Source organism: Castanea sativa, chromosome 3 (genome assembly GCF_040712315.1).
Source record: "Castanea sativa cultivar Marrone di Chiusa Pesio chromosome 3, ASM4071231v1".
NCBI lineage: Eukaryota > Viridiplantae > Streptophyta > Magnoliopsida > Fagales > Fagaceae > Castanea > Castanea sativa.
This window is the reverse complement of record NC_134015.1, coordinates 13,132,953-13,154,206: the sequence shown is the minus strand read 5'-3', so window position 1 is coordinate 13,154,206 and position 21,254 is coordinate 13,132,953. Positions and strand designations below refer to the sequence as shown.

Sequence of the window (21,254 nt, the reverse complement as noted above, 5' to 3'; positions counted from 1 at the left end):
TAGTATAGAGGCTGCTAGGAAGTATGGTGGTGTAATAATGTAATAGTTGAGCCTCAAGTCCATGCTTCTAGCTGGGAGGTTTGTTTGGAGATATTGGTCTATTCTATTAGTCCTTTCTCCCTTATATTATTACCCAGTTACTTTTATGTGGCTTTATAAGTAAGTTGTATTACCTCTAATATTAAAATAAGCTCTTGTAAAATATGCGTGTGCAATAGACTTGCTACTTTCATAGTATGAAAATTTTTTAATTTCTTTTATTTTTTTATGCTCACAAGTATATTTTTACCCGTTATATGTGTGTGTATAGATGTTCTAATCAAAAGTAACCTGGGTAGTGAACTTGTAAGGAATTGTCTATTGTAAGATAGGCATGTTTGGTTGTGTCTAACAATAAAAAGAAAACTAATAAATATGATACTTTCATTAGTTTTCTTTTCCCTAAAAAGAAATCCTTTTGGGAACATGTTTTTAATAACAATTATTAGAGAAAATGTTTCATAATTTTTTTTTACACTGTATTATTCTATTATTGAGATTTTTAAACAGTTTTTTATTTGTAAAAATGATAATCCAATGGGCCCTAATCTTCTCTCCCAACCACAATAAATATGGCCGTAATAGAATGGATAGGTTTTGGGGAAAAATGGGTTTTTACCCTTATTTGATATCTAGCAAATTGTTCTTGTTTTGAAATTATTAAACACTGTGTCCTTTTTTTGAAATTTAATTTTCTAAAAATTGGAAAAAACTACTGGTGCTCCCCTAACGTGGTAAAAACTTACCTAGAACTCGATAATCATAAAATCGAAATCTATGCAAAACTTAATTTTTAAAAAATCAAGTTTCAAAACAAAGACATGATGTTTAATAGTTTCAAAGTAGGAACATTGTGCTAGATATTTTAAAATATAAGGACAAAAGCCCATTTTCTCCCAGGTTTTGTAGCAAAAGGTTGAGCTGGCCCTTAAAAATGTCCTAACATCAAGGCTTCAGTTTTGACAGAATTAGACTTGAACTTGTTTATACGTACGAAACTAAAGGAAAATGTGAGTGTAGGTTGAGGAATTTCTTACCTTTGAAAAGAAGGGTTGACCCATTAGCCTGATGGGCTAAAGGAAAATTTTGCAATAAATTCGCCAATAATCTCTCTCTCTCTCTCTCTCTCTCTCTCTCTCTCTCTCTCTCTCTCTCTCTCTCTCTCTCTCTCTCTCTCTCTCTCCTTGGTGTGTGTGATTATTTAGGATTATCAACTCATTTCGGTTGTAATTGTTATAGTGTTTGCTTGAATGAGAATAAGTTGGACTGATCTTGTAATTAAACACTTACTAATTGAGTTTTTTTTTTATAATTTTTTTATGCATGATTGTCAACGTTGTACAATATGTGATGCATACAATAACTATACAACTGAAACATAACTTTTTAGTATTACCCATTTTTTGTTGTTGAGAATACTAAGTATTTTTTTAACACACACACAAGGAGAGGGGAGAAAATTTTTAAAGACTCTAGCCGCAGACCCACACGATGTGTGAGAATATTATTAATGATCATTTGTGGATAAACTTATTAGCTGCAGACCCACGCAGACTCTAGCCATACCACACATGCTTTGTGCGATGGTCACTCTACAAGTACAAGTGCTTGTGGAATGTAGGGGGCAAGTGCTAGGTTCAAGTCTCCAAGAGAGAGCTTCACACACATATATACTTAGATTAAGCTAGAGTAGAATTCTATCTTATATAAATAAATAAAAAAGATCATTTTGTGAATTGTCAAAAGAAAATTTTTATTGCTTAAATTAATAAACTACCATTACTAAAAAAAATTAAAGAAATATAACACAACTTATCAAATTATTCAAACAAAATTTTGTCAAGAAATCATTTGAATCAGCCATCAAAATGTATAGCATACCCTAGAATTCATAATTAAATATAGTGTAGAGTAAACATGGATTTTACAAAAATTAAACAATGAATTCAAATTGACATAATAAAAATAATAATAATAAAAGTAGAAAAATGAAAAGAAGACAAATCATGGTGTAAATTTTTGTACTGTTGAATATTACTCTCATACTTGTGGACTATATATTTTTATATATAGTAAGAATGTAACCATTATTTGAATGATTATTGTGATTTATTGATAATAATTAATAATAATAAATTAAAACCTAAAACGTTTTTTGTTTTTTTTTGTTTTTTTGATATAATGGTAGAGGCAATTGATTGTCATTTAATTTAATTAAACCAATAGAGAATATACTCATATAGTCATATGTTTGAATTATTACCTAGGCAAACAAAGCGTCATTCTTATAATATTTGATAACTTTTATATTTAATGAACCTTTTTAGAAAAGACTTTGATTATCATTATTATAATGCATTAGAGTCACAAAATATTTAGATAGTTTATTCAATATGATATGGGTAATGAAAATAAAAATGCTGCTATAATTTCCCAAAAGAGTAGTAAGCCCGTGTGTTTACAAAAAGAACACACCTAAATTGTTGGAAACAATACACTAAGAATAGGCAGAAATTAAGTTGAGCATTAACAATATTTTCTATACAAAACATTTCCCTATTTCATATGAGATAGTTGAGAGAACTTAGCGAAGTCAAAAAAATTTCTAAACGTAAGTTTCTATAACGCATTGGACATATAGAGTGTTAATGTGTGAAAGCCTATAACAGTTGAGAGAGGAAGCCTATAACACATTAGGCTTAGGAAAAACATTTCATACATGTTGGACTTTCATTCCAATCACATTGCATACTCATGAACGCATAGAAACTTAGAGTGAGGAAGCAAAACATATTCTAATTTTACACACTATCTATAACACATTGTTACGAAGTAATCCATTTCTTTCTTCTTCTTTTTTTTTCTCAAAAAGTAATCCAAGATTAATAGCTAACAAAAGCTGAATTTTTTTTTTTTTTTTTGAATAACTAACGAAACTTGAATTGTATATAAACCTGGCTTATGGAATCCAAAATTCAATAAGTTGAGCAAAATTGAGCAATATAAATCAATAACAAAGAACCCAATCGCAAAAAGGACCAAAACTTTAATGAATAGTCTATGAAAATCAGAGGAAATTATGAACCCAAACCCCCAAAACCAAAGTAGTCAAACAAAACAGAATATTAAAAAACAGCTCTTGAAGTTTTTGAAGGGCACCCATTTACAAATACCTCATGTAGACGTCAAAGTTCAAATACCCACATAACAAAACCTTAAATTTTCAAATATTACATGGTGCAAAAAGAGAACACAACCACAAAATCATAGCAAAGAGCACAACTTTGAAGCAAACCCACATACACATACCATATAAATAAACCTAATTAAAAAAACTCACATGAGAAAACCTCACAAAACCACCAAAAAAGCACCAACTAAGAAAAAAGAGTTTACCTTTGTGGGTCACAACCAAAAAACCTCAAAACCATAGATCACCATCAAATAAAAGCTAAGCCTTAGCGAGAGATAGAGTGTGTCAAATTGAAATGAAAGTAGGATATTATTAGCTAGGTGGTGTAATGTGATTGGACATATAAAGTTGGGTTTTAAAGTGAGGAAACAAAGAGCTAATAATCTTAAACATTGTTCTAATACCATTGATCTTGTGCTTTTTGCAAGAGTTAAATCCAAAACTATTCCTCTTCCAGTGAAGAGAGATAGAGAACATCTAACTATTTATACATGATCTCTTTGATTTTATAGGGATAGTGGCAACTGAACAAGTATGAAATGGTTGGGTTCAATGAGGAGAGGAAGAGGCAAGAAATGGGGAGATGGAGAGTCTCGAACATTAAAGAAGTCATATGGGATTTTTAAAACAGTGGAGATAGGGAGTCATGGGTGTAATGGAAGCTGAAGTGGAAAATTTTAAAACACTAATAGAAAAAGAATGAAAATAAAATATTTTTTTTATTAATAGAAATAATGACATGGTTACTAATGTGGCTTAATAAGAGCGTAACAATAATAAATGTTACGCTTCAGCTTTTAAATATGTATAAATTTCAAGTTGAAATTTTAATTAGATTTGTTTTTTTAGAGATAATTAAAATATACTATTAATCCCGCAGCTCGAACCCTTTCCCCCTCTAGACTTCTAAGCACTTTGTACATGAAAAGATACAACTGATAAAATAAATTATTAATTCAATATATCCTAAGTTTGTAACAACTTTATGCCTTTATATATTTTTGCATAAAGTGTTCATTTATTAAACCATACACAATATAATATATAATACACAAAAAGATAAAAATCCATTCAGGATATGATTTGCATATATGGTGCACATGTAACTACCTATTTTATGTGCCCCGTCCTCATTTTAAAAGAAAACAAACAAAATGTGCATACTCATTCAACAAATCTGTTTTAAAAATATTTCATCCAAAAAAAATCAGTTTAAAAATATATTTTTCTTATAATTATACTAATCTAGTTATGACAAAGATGAGAAACCAATATAATTTATAAAAATCTTAACTTCATGTAAATACCATCCATTTCTATTATATATATATATATATATATATATATATATATATATATATATATATATATATATATAATATTATGAACTGGCCATGGCCAAAATAGTGAAAAATGACTCTTGAAACAATCTATATCATTCCATTTCTAAATGTGATAGTAATAGCACTCCTCATTATATAAAATTGATCTATTTCATGCTTATATTAAATTTTTCAAAATTAAAAATATAACCAGTGCCTTTACATGACGTGCACTTTGTACATTATTAGCTCTAAAGCATAAAATCATAACCATAAATAGACTCTATTCATTTTAAGTAATAATGGAGATGATTCTACCGCTCATTCATTCTAGTAGACAGGGTCGAATCAATGCTCTTTCCCAAAAATCTTAGCCTAGAAGAATGGCATAAATTTTTTTTGGAATTTCTGAAGTTTAATTATGCTGTTTAACTCAGATCCATGACTACTGGCAATAAACTTTAAAATAGAGAATACTAAGCCAATTTCAGAATATGCTACAACCATTTGCTACATGGTTGATAGCTACATGACAAGGATGTAAACGATTTACAATGAAGGGAGGGAACTTTATATTAATTCGATTCTTAAGAATACTTTTGTAGTGGCAGAATCCAGGTGTAGTATACAAAATGTCGAACTGATCCTTGATGTATCGCTTAGAGAAAAGAATTTGAAGCCAAGTTACTCAAAAAATGTAGTGACATGGCAGGAAAATAGGCAGCACAGAGTTTCAAACATGAGTTACATGTTCTTGGGCAATTTTAATACAAAGTACTTGTTGCAATTAAATCAGGCAGTGTTGCTAGAGAGTAACATTCATTCGAAGTAATTTAAGGTAAAACTGAATTTATATAAGTTCTCTATAATTTTTATTTTCAGGGTTATTGTATATATTAACTCCATGTCCCAACTCTTATCCTCATCTACAGTGGACCAATATGCTGGTTCCTGCAATCCTGCCTTGTGCCAAAAACAGAATGGAACAATCACGTCAGTTTTCATGGAGTTAAAAGTGATTCTCTTACTTTTATTTATTCTCATTTGGTTGGACGCGATTTAATAATACATTCTACAGAGAGTGCAAAACTAGCAAGTACATGTGGAAAACAAGTTCTCATTCAAGGAAAGTTACGTAGAATATGATTCTTCATCTCAGGTAAAGGGAATATGAAAGTGCATGAGAAAAAGTAATACACGCTTGCGCATGCAATATGGTTGAATATCGTACCATATCATGACATGTGAGTGAAATGGAATATTATTTTCCTATTTTAAAAATGATTCATGACTCGTTTAGAAACTAAGAAAAAATCCCATTCTTTGAGTAATTGAAGTTTTCACACTAAGAAAAGTGATGGACGGGCATGGTTTTGCGTTTAACGGCTACTCCACCAACAATGGAGTTGCACCGCGTGCTGATGAATGGAGGAAACCAAGCTATGCCTCCGATGAAGGTTACGGGCCTAATATCACTGATGTTGAGGGAAGGAAGGCGCCAAGCATTCTGCGCACTCCCAGCCACAACGCACAGAGCTTTTACAGATATAGTTCTCCACCAAAGGCCGGGCCAGAGAAAGACTATGGATATGGGCTTAACTTCCCCCTAAAAGCCAAGCCAATGAAAGATGATGGATACAAAAATAGCTCCTCACCAAAGGTTCAGCTTGTGAAAGACTATGGATCAAGAAATAGTTCCCCACCTAAGGTCATGCCTGTGATAGATAGTGGATCTAACCATAGCTTTCCTCTAAATGCCAAATTAGTGGAAGAATATGGATCCAGAAATAGCTCTCCACCAAAGGTTGGACCAGTGAATGACAATGGATCTAGACGTAGCTCCTCACCAAAGGTTGAGATTATGAAAGACAATGGATCCAGAAATAGCTTCCAACTAAAAGCCAAGCTAGGGAAAGACTATGGATACAGAAATAGCTCTCCACCAAAGGTTGGGCTTATGAATGAGAATGGATTCAGACATAGCTCTCCAACAAGGGTTGATCCTGTGAATGACAATTGGTTCAAAAATAGTTCCCCACCAAAGGCATGGCCTATTAATGGGTTCAGACATAGCTCTCCATCAACGGCTTGGCCTATTAATGACAATGGGCTCAGACATAGCTCTCCACCAAAGCCCAAGTTAGTGAAAGACCATGGATTCAAAAATAACTCCCCACCAAAGGTCGAGCCTGTGTATCGCAATGGATCCAAACATAGCTCTCCACCAATGGAGTGGCCTATGAATGACAATCGATCCAAATTTAGTTCCCCGCCAAAGGTCGGGCCTATGAATCACAATCGATCCAAATTTAGTTCCCCACCAAAGGTCGGGCCAATGAATGACTATGGATTGCAAAATAGCTCCCTACCAAAGGCCAAGCTAGCGAAAGACCATGGATCCAGATATAGCTCCCCACCAATGGTTGGGCCAATGAAAAACAATGAATCTAGATACAGCTCCCCACCAAAGGTTGAGTCTGTGAAAGATAATGGATATGAGCCGGTGAAAGAATATGCATATGCTGATGATAAATGGCAAACTCTTGGCAACAACGACTGGCTCAAGGTGAATGGAAATATCTTTCAGAATGAGAATCATGATGACTACAGTGGCTATTATGGAGGCTGGGTTATGCCTAGTCGTTCAACATGGGTTGCACCACCAAGTAATGATGCCACTATTGCCCCTCCACTTTATTCCTCATACACAGCACCAGTCTCAAAAGGGCCAAAGAAAAGTGCCTATGCTGAAAGCATTGAGAGCATAGAAGCGGCAACGGGGTATGGATACTTGAACTCATCACCTTGGCCACCAACCAGCTGGTGAGACTTACACAAGTGACAACCATGCAAGCATCAACAGTAGGGAAGTTGCTAGGAATTATGATGGTACAATGATTGCCTGAGCCTCGAAATCAATACTTCCTGGGATTCTTTATTAAGTCTATTTGGGATAATCTAAAGCTATTACTACTATCTATTTTTATGAACTTATAGTTTGTGTCTCAGGTCAATGGTTCCTGAGAGGTTTGTTTGGGAATATAAGCTACTTTATTTACGGGTCTGTTTTCTTTTTTCTTTTTTTACTACCAAATTGGTATATACCTGTGCTTTTATGAGTAAATTGTCTTAATACCATGCCTATGATGGGTGAATCACCTAAAATTTTGGGTGTTTGTGTGTGTACATAGAGCTTTTGTGTTCACTATTTTCAGTTGTTAATATCTCATAGATCTTGGGTTAGGTTTCCAGCTGTTTCCCGTGAGTGTGCAAGAAAGACGACTTACACAAAAATTCTGAGATGTTGAGGTTGAAACAATTTGGGTTTAATGCTCGTGAAGTATTGTCATTGACTGGTACCCTACTTGTGCTGATTGCATATAGGTCTATATGAGGGATGTAATCATGTAATATTAATTCAGTATTTTAGGCAATATGACTTAAGACCTGCCAGTTTGGATAGAGGGGAGAGGAGTAGATAAGTAGAGTTGGCCGGAAAGACCAAATGACCTTTACTATGAGATTGCAAAGAGGTAAAGACCAAGTGACTTTTTACTGTGGACAAAAAGTAGAGATTACAGTTTTTGCTCAATGACATTACACTTTCAAAAGAATAAGTAAATTATTAAAAGGACTATTACATTATAGTATCTATTATAATCTATTAAATATGTCGTAAGTAACAAGAAAGCTACATTCATTACTAAGCAATGTTGAAGTCCCCGACATACGGTGAATTTAATGTGTAGCATTAATATTCATCAATTTAGGTATACATGAAAAATAGGTAAAAGTAGAATATAATACTGTCATAAAAATTCGATCGAAAATAAGGAACAATTAGAATATATATATTTACTTGATATCCTGAAAGTTGGCTTCCATATCACCACCATCGCCATATTATGGTCCTGTTGAGATTGGACCTGAAAAAACACTAGATTTCAATTCTAATTAATCTCTAATGCACAGATTTCAATTCCCAAAATTAATGACAAACGCTAGATATTGGCAAATGTTTTTGAAAAATTAACAATTTTATATCTAAAAAACCATTCCATTCAATTAAATATTAAATTAATCGGCATAGCATCCAATCCAAGAGAATGAGAGCCTCAGAAATGTTGATCATTTGGAGAGCAGAATCTGGAAGTTCAAGCTATAAATTTAAAAGGCAAAAGTTAAGGGATGTCCTAAGATATTGGTTTAAGAAGTATTTTTAGAAACTTTTTATGTTTAAAAAAAACTGATTTTTTTTTATAACTTTTATTTTTATAAAAGTAGTACAAAAAAAATGTTAAGAGCACCCATTAACCCAACTATTTTAAAATGCACCTATAGGGAATTATTACAAATCTCCTGCCTACAAAGGATCAAACCAGCAAGTATACATTCATGACATTGATTTAAATTGTCCAATTTGAGTCTCTGAAATATATAATTAATCCTAAACTTTTTCACCGATGTCATTTTGCAATGACCCTTTGGTTTGGAAGTTAATGGTTCATCAAATTGGATAATCTACAAATATCTTTAGGGGGTGTTTGGTTCGCTGTGATGTTATATTATACCGTAATATTACATTATTGTAATTTTATATTAATGTAATCTCAATACAACATTACATTATTTAGGAATTTGATAGAATTAAGGTGATATATTATATTTTTTAATTTTAGATTATGGTAATATTAGGAAAAAAAAATAAACAAAAAAATTTAATGTCACAGCATTATATTAAGAGCACATCACAGCGAATCAAACACCCCCTTCTAGACCAACTGGATGTGCTGAACTTTGATGAAGACCAAAAAGAAAAATTCCTCATGTTTGGGGCTCTGGTGCGGAATTACATTTGGAAATGGAGGAACAAGATAGTTCTTGATGGATTGGTGCTGTCAGAGGATCAGTTTGCAGAAACCTCCATAAGTTAGTTCACTGATTTTTTTTGGTAAGAGTTCACTGAGTATTTGCAAAGTAAGGTGGTCTAAGCCAAATCAGGGCTCCTTGTAAGCTGTTACAGATAATATTAAGTAATAAACAAAATATTGTTTAGAAGGACAATACATTCGCTTACTGCCTTGACAACTTATCTAAGAAGTAGATAAATTTTTAAAAAATGCATGTAACTCACGAACCATATAAGGAGATTGCTAGAATATGTGATGAGTTTATCCTAATATGATGCCCCATTTTTTGTTAATTATGAGAAGTACTAATCTACTAGAAAAAAGTTGGTTAAATTACTAATTTATTCTGCATTCAGCGTATTGGGTAAAGTTCAATTCGATCACTCAACTATTAATTGTTTAAAATATAATCCACTCCTCTCAAAATAAAAATCAATTTCATCATTGAGTTCCTCTGCGTTTGAATTTTATTAAAATTGATATGATTTTGAAATTTTCACACTTTCGTAAGAACCTTTTAACTTGTGCTATATAGACCACATTAAGTAATTTCAAAAAACTTTTAATCAAATGGAAAAGTCAAGAACGAAATTGACTTGAGTTTTAAAGTTGAGGAACTAAATTAGCGAATTAATAGTTGAATTGGCATATCTAATATTTAAGGGACCAAATTGAACATTATCCTTTAGTTGGAGGATAAAATTAGTAGTTTAACAAAAAAAATTTTAGAGCCACTGAAATTAAATGACATAGGCAACTTTCTTAAAGATACTAGGAAAACTTATCCAATTGATATGACTAGTGGTTGTTAAAACAAAGGGAGTACAAAGGCACTCTTATGTAATTTCTGATAAATTTGGTCTCTGTAATTTCTGATAAATTTGATCTCAGAGACCAAATTTATCAGAAATTACATAAGAGTGCTTCTGTACTCCACAATAAAACCAAATAAATTCTATCTGATTTATAAGATTTCTAAATACTAGGAGATATCAATCAGTTGAGTTATAAAACTCTAAGTGTGTATAATTTCTTTCTAATAATAAAATTTTGTTATTTTATATGAAAAAAAAACTTTATGGTAAACCATGATTAGTGAAGAATTTTTATTCAAATATAAACATATACCCACTAATTAACAAACCTTTAAACAAATTTCTTTATAAAGAAAACCTTATTGCAAATTTAATGCACCACCTAAATATGGTTTCAAGACTTTCACTTATATATAACCTATATCCTTGAAGGCTTGAACACAACCAAAGAGTGGGACAATGGTTACTAAACCTATGTATCAATTGTACATTGGTCCGTTTACTCAAAAAAAAAAAAAAAAAGGTCCTTATTGACCATGCTTATTCACATACTTGTCTTGGAGCTAATGACTTTAGCATGCTGACAATTATACTCAAAAGTCATTTATCAACATTGTAACTTATACTTATCGTAGTTAAGTGATGATGACTAATGAATTAACACCATCAAAGTGTAAATACTGAAAGAAATTAACAGAAAGATTATTTAGTTAAGTGATGATGACTAATGAATTAACACCACTTAAATGTAAGCACAGAAAAAATTAGCAAAAAAGATTATTTAGTATTATTTAATAACTAGTTGCGGACCCGTGCATTGTGCATGATAATATTTTTAGGATGATCTCATTAAATTTATTTTTTGCAAATTGGACTAATTTAATAAATAATAATGTATTTCATAATCATATTTTCATTTATTATAGGAACAAATACAAATATAATATATATATATATATATAATTTTTGCCATACCAAAATGAAAACAATACAATTTTCCTCAAGAATTCAAAAAGCAGCACAAATATATATTTTTTAATAAAAATTATATATAACATTTTGTGTATCATTAAAAAGTATATAAAATTTGAAACTTATTTTTTTTAGTTTTAAAAAAACATTTTCAAATCCAATTGTACCTACCATAAAATCAAAAACACCAAAAAATGTATCCAAAAAAAAATCAACAAAAACTACAATTCAAAGTCAAACTTCTTCTTCCGAATATGTAGAACATTTCATATGTGATGTTTTTAAGCCAAATATCCAATGCATAATCAAATTCAAAACTTTTTATAAGATTTTGAAGTGACACAATAGAAATATGTCATTATTCCCAAGAAAAAAAGTGTTGGTTATAACTTAATTTATATATAATGATTGTAACCAAGAGTACAAAGGGAAAATTTAGAGAAATTTTTTTGTAAAAATAAGAAGTATTGTGCTAGTACTATAATGATCTAATCTAGCACCTAATCCAACATATGAAAAATGAATAGATAAATAAATAATTTTAAACACAAAATTGAAAAAAAAAATTCTTAAAAATCTCAAAGAATACACAAATGAGATAAGGAATATGAGCAATGTGGGGAGTAAGAGGACCCGAGCAGGCATTTGGGCCTTTGGGCTCTGACAAGAAGGACCAACTCGTTCTTGATTAAAAGGCCGTTAGGATTACAAATCGGCCCATACGCCGAGGGTCCGAGGATGCGTCCGAGGATAAATTTCTCCTCGGATAGACCCGGGAGGACTTAGAGATTCGCTAGAAAGATCCAGGCAGGGTTCCAGAAAGACTGTTGGTTAAAAAGGGGATCCTTATACCCTCTAGATGCACTGGTGTTAGAGAAATATCTTGGAAAAAGGCTGTCACCTCCACATTAAAGATCCTGCACCTACCTCCCTGGCCGCATTAATGGGGAAGTGACCCCTGAACAGTGGAACTGAACCTTCTGGCTACTATTGAAAACACTTGAAGAAGGTGGTGTCAGGGAAAGAGGATAAGATTTGTGCAACACGTGGATAAAACACGAAGAGAAAAAGTATTTAAGGAGGGGGGAGGCAAAAGAAAAGGGGGATCAATCAGTCATCAGAAAGGGAACTAAGAACTGTAACCTTCAAGGAAGAAAGAGAAATAATACAGAAATTGTCCTCGCCTTATGTCCGAGGAGGCTCCTTTGCAATAATCATTTACTATTTGCAAGTATTTTTACACCTTAGCATGTTTATTAAATTTCCAGTACCCCTAGCTAAATTTCAGATCCACACTCTATAAATTTCATTGTTTAAGGCTCATTGGGCCTGAGCCCACAGTTGTCTTTGGGTCCAAGTGCAATTGTGCACTTACAAGCAATACAAAATATTTTCGTAAATGCTTAAAACAATTACTCAAGCATTTAAAAATATCATATAATAAAGATATAACAATTTGCTGCTAATTTGTTAAAAAAATTATTTACAAATAATTAATGAAAGGAAACTACACAAATACAATCTTCTTCAACTGCATTAACTATTCTCTATCGTATTGTCCAAACCATCTTGCTGTTTTCCAAATAAACTAAAACTTGACAATAACACAAAATATGGACATATTATAATATGATTTTTCCCTAAATTTGGTCAACAACATTAGAACTATTTTGTGTTGTAAATAAAATGATAAAAAAAATTACTTGCATCAAGTAACACAGATAAATTAGTCAATAATAAGACAATGGGAGTACAAACCTCATAAAAAATCCAACAAAAAATGAGAGAGGGCAAGAAATAACCTTTTTGTGTGGGAAAATATGCATAAAATAAGAGAGAGTGACAAATTTATAGTAAAATGATAAGAATAAAAAAAGTCAAAATAAAGGAAAATAAAATGACAAAATTATATGTAAAGTTAAAACCATCTAAGAGGAATATGTATAGACAATACTTAAGCTTAGTTTGGATACAGATTATTGTGGCCACGTTTTGAGATTCTGCGTTTTGTAGTTTTTTTTTTTTTTTTAACGTGCATGACCAGTAACCGGTACTGTTCATGCACATTATTTCACTGTGCGGGAGACCAATTTCACTGTTCACGTACTACAGCTGCACTGTTCACGCACTGTTCATAGGACCCACAAGCACTTTATTCAAAAAAAATATTAAAAATGAGTCTCACAACACTATTCACACATTTAAAAATTATTTTGCTACAGTGTTTTCAGTTTTCAGCAATAAGCTCTATCCAAACGGACCCTTAGTTATAACATCAAAATTAAAATAAGTGAATATGTAAAGTTAAAATCACCAAAGATGAATTTGTAAAGCCAATGTATTTATATATTTAATATTGTGAAGAAAAAAAATTAAAGGTAAAAAAATAAATTTGAAAAACAATAATAATATGGCAATGACGTGGAAGATGAGGTGAAAGATGACGTGGCTTAATAGGAGCGTAGCAACAATAAATGTTATGCATCAACTTTTAAATATATATAGATATAGATAAGCAACATTTCACTGTTCATAAGCTCAGCCATCCCAATTACATAGAAGCTAAAACCATGTAGATGCATGAGATGATTATCTGCAACTCAGTTACTTGAAATACTATCTCAACTACATCGTTATAATTTTTTTTTTTTTTTGCTGAGTACGTCGTTATAATTTACTGTCAAAGACTTCTGTAAAACTGATAGTCAAGCTTCTTGAATCTTGATAACCTTTTTTGGCATATTGATACGATGTTCTTTGCTTGCTAAGCTCCTCAAACGTATTGTAAAGTTGCTAGCAGCGTCTTTGTCATTGTAGCTAGGAAGTTTTGGGATGGGAATAGATGATGAGGTAGTATAATTGCCTTTATATTGGAGAATTGCTGTAGTGTTGGTGCAATGTAATATTGACTAGGAGATTGATTGGCTGTGACAAAAACCTCCATAGTTTGTCCTGGAGTTATCATGATATAATTAGTTTTTATTGGTTTGATGTATGCACCATCAATACCAACAACTATGAGGTTGTGCTTAGCAATTCCAAAACATTGTTCTACATTCATTATGGAATTGATTATGCGTATAGATAGGTCTGCCGTAGTTAACTGGTAGACGATATGTAGTTCCTGCAAAATAAAGTAATGATGACCGTCATTAGATAAATTGGTTTCATAAACCCGAGAAAAAAAGAAAAAGAAAAGAGTTAAAATATCAAAACTACTTATATGTATTTTATATTTTCAATCAAATTTAATTATGTGGTCTATTTGGCCAATGCAACAAAATCTTGTGGTTTACTAGTTTATTGGCTAATGTATGGTTATATCTTCTAAAGTGTTATTATTGAATTTAGATTAAATTACTAATTTGGTCCTTCATAGACCATATATTAGACATTCATAGAGGTTTTCTGGTTGACCATTGATGGTGAAAGCATCTGAGGTTTTTAGATCGCCACCGTTGTGAGGGCTTCATCAATTATTGTCATCACATCTCCTTTATAACATATTGCTGTGTGTAAATTAAAACCCAAAGATGTTTAATTCATTCTTTCACCAAAAATAACAGATAAATAAAGTTGTTTAATAATTAAATAGCATAGGTGTCAATGTGGAAGTTTCTTATTGTTACACTAAGAACCAACAGATAAATAATTAAATATGTGACAGAATATATTCGTATTTCACAAAAAAAAAAATATGACAGCAAAAGGAGAATTTGAAATTTTAAAATGCATACCAGGAAAAATAGTCTCTTCTGCATAAGGCTTAGGAAACGAATAGGTGGTTCCCAAAGCGGGTAAAATAATAATGGCACCATGTATTGTGGCACAAGACCAATCACTATGGGCATGCCACCATAGAGTTCCTTCTTCTATGAAAAATATTATCTCTTGAGTGAAGCTTGCATTAGGTGGAACGGGGCATTTTATAATTTTCTCTAGTCCATTTGACCATGAATTTCTTGATTGTTGGATTCCATGCCTGTATAATTAGCAAAGTTCTCTTCGGAATTAGAAGTCTATTTCATTTAATGCTCTCATCATGGTCACATAAAATGCGGTAAGACAGTTTATAGGATCATTGTATTGTGATTTATCACTAAATTATTAAAAATGTTACACTTCATTTCATCTACTCCGGTTAACTTTTATCCCACAAGTCTAACTAGGTGGCACTATTTTTAACATACTGCATTACATTTAATAATAAGAAAGCACACAAAAAAAAAAAACACAAAAAGTAGAAAAAACTAGACACGTATAAGGAGAACGTGTATTATGAAACTATTGGTCAAAAGCGTGATATAAAAGGTCTAAAGTTTATAAAAGAAAAAAAAAATCAATAATTTAGGGATGGGAAAAAATAGATTTCTTAAAATTTAGAGACAATAAGTGTAACAAAATTTAGTTGAAAAATGTTTTTTATGTAAATTGGGCTTAACCTAAACAGAAATAATTAGTTAAAGCAACTAATACCTTGGCCTTAACATGTGGAAAAATGATGTGCCCTTTGTCAAAGGAGACTATAATAATTAGAGACAAAGGTTGTCAATTAATATTGTCATTTGTCGCTAACTGCACCAAACAGGCAATTTGGTTTTATAGACCAAATAGCATGTACCAAGGGTCTAGATGCCGTAGCAAAACTACAAAAGTAGAAAATTCTTTCTTTTGGAGGCTCGTGGTTGTGTCAGGAAATACACTATGTTTCTTTTCTTTTTTTTCTTTGTAAAGTTTTATAGTTATATTTAGCGAGTGAGATTCAAATCTTAGATGTTTTTATTGAAAATACTAACAAATATTCACTAATTAATTTATAAGACTCTTGACATTATGCATTTTCTATGTTAAAGCAGAAAAATAAAAATTATTTTAACTTGGGTTAATGGTGTTTAACCCTCCAACATATAAGTGAGAAAGAAAGTTTGAAATTACCAATGGATTATGATTCCATATTTTCCACGATCATGTATATTAACAAAAAGTATCCCATTTGTGAACCAGAATGGTGGGTCCAGGGGAATATTTTTATTTACAGCTGACACAGTTTTTGTGCTGCACAGTCTTCTGTAATTTGTCTCCTTCATCTGCCATCACAAATCCCAAGAAGGAAAACAAAATAGAAGTTTAGAGAAATTGCAATTATCAGTGAATTTCAATCACAAAACTTTATTTTAAACTCTTTAAATGTCATATAGGTTTTGACTTTTGAGCATGAAAATCTCATATGCGTTTGAAATTTAAATGAAAAGCATGAAAACATCAACCCATTTTACAAGTTAATTGAATGAGTAGTATTACGGGTATTACAAATTTTATTATATTAAGCTTACAAACTAATGCGTTCACTAATAATAAAATGACAAATTATTTTTAATCAATTTTTCTAACTCAACTTACTAGAGAACAATGAGAGAAATGTGCCTTTATTTTGTGATCTTCTTGAAGTGTTCATAGTGTAAGCAGCGTCCACAAGTGGAATTTTCAAGCAGCAACACCATTACCACAATTATATCAAAATTTCAAACACCTATGCCCCCTCTAAAAAAGTATAAATGTCAAAATACGAGTAAAGAAAAATAAGTGTGTGTGTGTGTGTAATGTGCCTTGTTATCTTCCAATTTAACACATAGTTTATGTGTGTAATAAACAGTAACACAGCCCCAATCTTTATAATTTATTTTCTTAATAAATTTCTGGGACGTTGAGTTACACAATCGATTTCAGTCTATTTCTAATCACAGCTTTCACGTTTCCTTTAAAAAAAAAAAAAAAAAAGGCAGCCCCATCTGTTTTTAGTCAATATGGGTTAGAAAAATAAAGGTTTGCGGACGTGGGAATGTGCAGGCCGGCCCCAAGGCTTAGGCCCAAGACCCCCTTACAAAAAAAATATTTTGACCCCTAGAAAAGAGGCTTCTTAGCTGTTGTAGAAGGCCCAAATATTATTTTCTTTTTGAGAAAATAAAAAGGCCGAAAAATTCATTAATAGATATGAATTTTTCAAATGGCTGTGCACTTTTTTTTTTTAATAGTGATGCTAGGGGATATCACAAATTTTACCATAAGTTTTATAAACTGACATGTCAACAATCACAAAAAAGTAATTCAAATATTCATTAAGTGCATTACTAAAGTTATTCAATCACGATTACTATCACATTATATTGTAAACATTTTGTAGTATTTTTAGCATTTTTTTTTTTCCAATTTAACATATAATTTATATTGTGAAATTGATCTTAGTTTTAGTTAGTATTATTCATTAAATTATGTATTTAAAATGCATCAAATTAACCTTGATTTGATTAGTATTATATAATTTTATATAATTAATAGTTATATATTAAAGAATTTACATAAATTTTTCATCTTAGGCTCAAAATTATGTTGGGCCAGCCCTGGATATGTGTAGCTAATGATTTTAGCTTTATTAGAGCATTTCCAATGGTGTAGCTAAAGGCAAAATATTCTCTTTAATATAGAATGGGACCATAAAAAGGGTCTCCAATGGATTCTCTATACTTGGAATTTTTTTTTTCTCAAGAACAGTAGCTCATCAAATCTGATGGACTACTGTACATTAGCAATTGCATTTTTTGGATTAAAATATTATACAAGCTTTCTCCCTCCTCCGGATTCTTATTTTCTCTCATTCTCTCTGTTGCTTCTTTTTTTCTCTCATCTCCGTTGCTTCTTTTCTTTTCTTTTCTTTTTTCTCTTATCTTCGTTGCTTCTTTTTTTCTCTAATCTCCGTTGCTTCTTTTCTTTTTTTCTCTCATCTCCATTGCTTCTGGAGAGAGAGAGAGAGAGAGAGAGAGAGAGAGAGAGAGAGAGCTGGAGAAAAAAAAAAGGGAGAATGAGCTACTGGATCTGGAATGATCTTGAATGTGAGGGAGAAAAAGAAAAAAGAAGGGGAGGGGTGGGGTGGGGTGGGTAAAGATAGGTGGACACGTGTGTGGAGGAGAAAAACAAGAAAAAAGAAAATGAAAACATGGGTGGATGAGAATGAATTGAATGAAAGGAAAAATAATATAAATAAAAAATAAAAAATAAAAAATCTTAATTGAGAAATGTTACCACAATATTTTCACAATATATTTTAAGTAATAGATTGTTATTAGTTAATATTGGTGAGTAAAAAAATAATTTCAGCAATGAGTTCAAATTAAAACTAGTAACAATTTTTCACATAAGATTTTGATGTGATTCTTGTGAAAATATTGCAAAAAATATTGTGAATATAACACTTTTCATTGAAAAATATAATTGTTGGGAATGAAGATAAGAAGAATAAATGATGATAAAAAAAGAATAAAGAATAAATGAAGAAATAATGTTTAAATGAGATAGAGAATCGGTTAGAAAGTGTATTTGAAAAAGTGGGTAGTTAAAAGGTAAAAGTTACTATTCATTCTCCAAATAGTACAAAAATTTGATGAATCTACTGAAGATGCTTTTAGATCCCATCGGCAATAGCTATTAAAGGAGAAAGTTTGTGTGTGTGTGTGTGAGAGAGAGAGAGATGTAAAGGTGAAAGGATTTTTGATATATTTTTAAGGGGAAGAGTATAAGAATGATCCCGTGTTGAAGCTATCTTTGCAAATATAGTAGAGATTTTTTACTGTGTAATCGACAAGTAATGTTAGAATATTGATCAAACTTAGTTTAGCTTAAGTTTGTTTCTCAAAAAAGGAAAAAAAAAAAGTTTAGCTTAAGTTTTTGGTATTGAGCTAGAAATAATCTTAACTTTACAAGTCTAGACCTACACATAATTGGAGTGTTCAAATATGTTATATGATTAAATTTTTTATTTCCTTATCATTTAAGATTTTGAGATTTCCAAATAGGACACATTTTTTAAATAAATATCTGTAATTTATCAAGAAAGGAAAATGGCTTCTCTCGAAGAATGATCCCATGTTTTGAAAGAAGGATTCAAATGAATTTCAACCCTGTGATGTGAACATCAAACATATTGAGCAATAAAAACATGATAATTCAAAGAATAGGCAGAAGCAAAACTTATAGTATATTAACATGTTTAATTTACCAATTAGATTGCAATAGTTGATAAAATTACTTACAGTGAAGTTTATTAGCTCAACTGGTAAAATCTCTGCCCAAATAATAGATTTAGATTCAAATCTCACATTCATCAATATCAATTTGTATCTTGACCTGATTGAGAAAAAAAAAAGTTTAACATCAAATTATGCGGGAATAGGGGAACAGAAAACAAGAAAACACTACTCTCCTTAGTGGAGTTGTTGCCTATAAATTTCAATTTCAAAATATAATGTTAGAAAAGAATAGTTGGAAGGAAAAATCTTACCAATAAAATGAACCTTGATACCATCTCAATTCAATTTCACCTTTTGATCCACGTTGACCTAAGCTTCCCATTAGAAATATATGGTTTGTTTGGTTTGAGGGGAGAGCAAAGATAAGTAGAGTAGATTAGATTAAAGTTGACTAAAAAAATGCTCTTTGCTCAGGTCAATGGCTTTCTAGGAGAGTAAAATCTGTGAAAAAAATAAGAAAAAGAAAAAAATAGAAGCTTTCTGAATGATCTAGTGCGACACTATAGAGAGGATCTACAGAAACTATGGATGTATAGACAGTGGGACAACGTGAAGAAAGAAGACTGATAAGTGATAACTGAAGTACTGAGAGCTCCAATGAGTTCCATTTATAGCGTTCCAATTTTTCTGTAGTACATAGATTGAAGTACAGACCTGGTACTACATTACTAAACCAAGGTTAAATAAATAAATAAATATAAAATAAAGAGACGTTACATTTACAACATTTTTACAATATTTTCGCAACAAATCACGGATGGTTATTTGTTATTGGTTTAAATTTAAACCTAACACGAAAATTACTTTTTTGCCCTAACAATAATAAATACTAACAACCTGCCACTTAGAATTTATTGTGAAAATATTGAGAACATATCATTTCTCTAAAATAAAAATATTTTAAGGCCAATAATAGAAAAGTCTTCGTCATTATCGGTAAAACTCACTATATTCTCGGAAATATATAATTTTCTATTATTTTTGTCGTTAACATCATCATGGTAATTAGTTTATGTTTGGTTAACTTCTCTAACTTTAAAATAATATATATATATATATATATATATATTAAATAACATCTTTTGGAGTAATTACACCACTAAAAACTAGAAAAATTATTGTGTACTCTCGGAGTACTCCCTCCTCTCATATGAATGGTGAGTTCCACTAATTAAATTCATGGTAAGACTCACCATTTATGTGAGAAAGCAGAGTACGCATTTATGGTGCTCCGAGAGTATCTAATAATTTTTCTACAAACTATTTTACAATATTTTGTTGATGTGATCAGTTTATACTAATTCTCACCACTACATACCCTTGATGAAAGTCATGGATGGCATTACTTTATGCTCAGGGGGTTCAACACCCTGACTTGAATTTTTTTTTAAAAAAATTTATAAATAATTTTTTTTATTAGTATAATTTATTCTTGAAGATATGTTTATACACTTTGATTTAAATCTTGCACACCCTAACCACATATCAACCCAACCCAAAATCAAACAACAACATAGATCACAGGTCTCTCTAAGAGTAAAAAGAGAATGTTTGTAAATCGTATCTTTTTGTTATAAATTTATGTTATATACGTGTGAGTGTGTGTCTAATATTGATTGTATGTGTTATTTTTATTTTTTATTATGTTATTTGTGTGAATTGTAATGCATGTGAATGTGTGTTGTATACTACAAATAACAAATATAATATAATTTTATATAATTTAATAATTAGAAAATATGTACGGTTTGTTACATTTGTGTATATTATTATCATGTTAAATAAATTTTTGTTATGAAGTTAGTGATTCAAGAACCAAAATAGTAAAATTAGTAATTGTTTAAGCATTTTATTAGTTATGTAGATACTTAGTGTATTATTTATGTATGGATAAATGTGGTTGGGTGGGCCAATTTAATACA

At 31.0% G+C, this 21,254-nt stretch overlaps 1 protein-coding gene across 1 annotated transcript; it reads right to left on the bottom strand.

Annotated features, from left to right (window-relative positions):
• Positions 1-13,728: 13,728 nt before the first annotated feature.
• LOC142627907 (putative laccase-9) lies at positions 13,729-19,916 on the bottom strand. The gene is made up of 5 exons (XM_075801806.1): positions 19,584-19,916; positions 19,336-19,429; positions 16,187-16,338; positions 14,989-15,233; positions 13,729-14,375 (listed from the first exon to the last, which is right to left on the bottom strand). The coding sequence occupies exons 1-5, from the start codon at positions 19,652-19,654 to the stop codon at positions 14,281-14,283; spliced, it is 657 nt and encodes a 218-aa protein (XP_075657921.1). The 5' UTR covers positions 19,655-19,916; the 3' UTR covers positions 13,729-14,280.
• Positions 19,917-21,254: the final 1,338 nt, after the last annotated feature.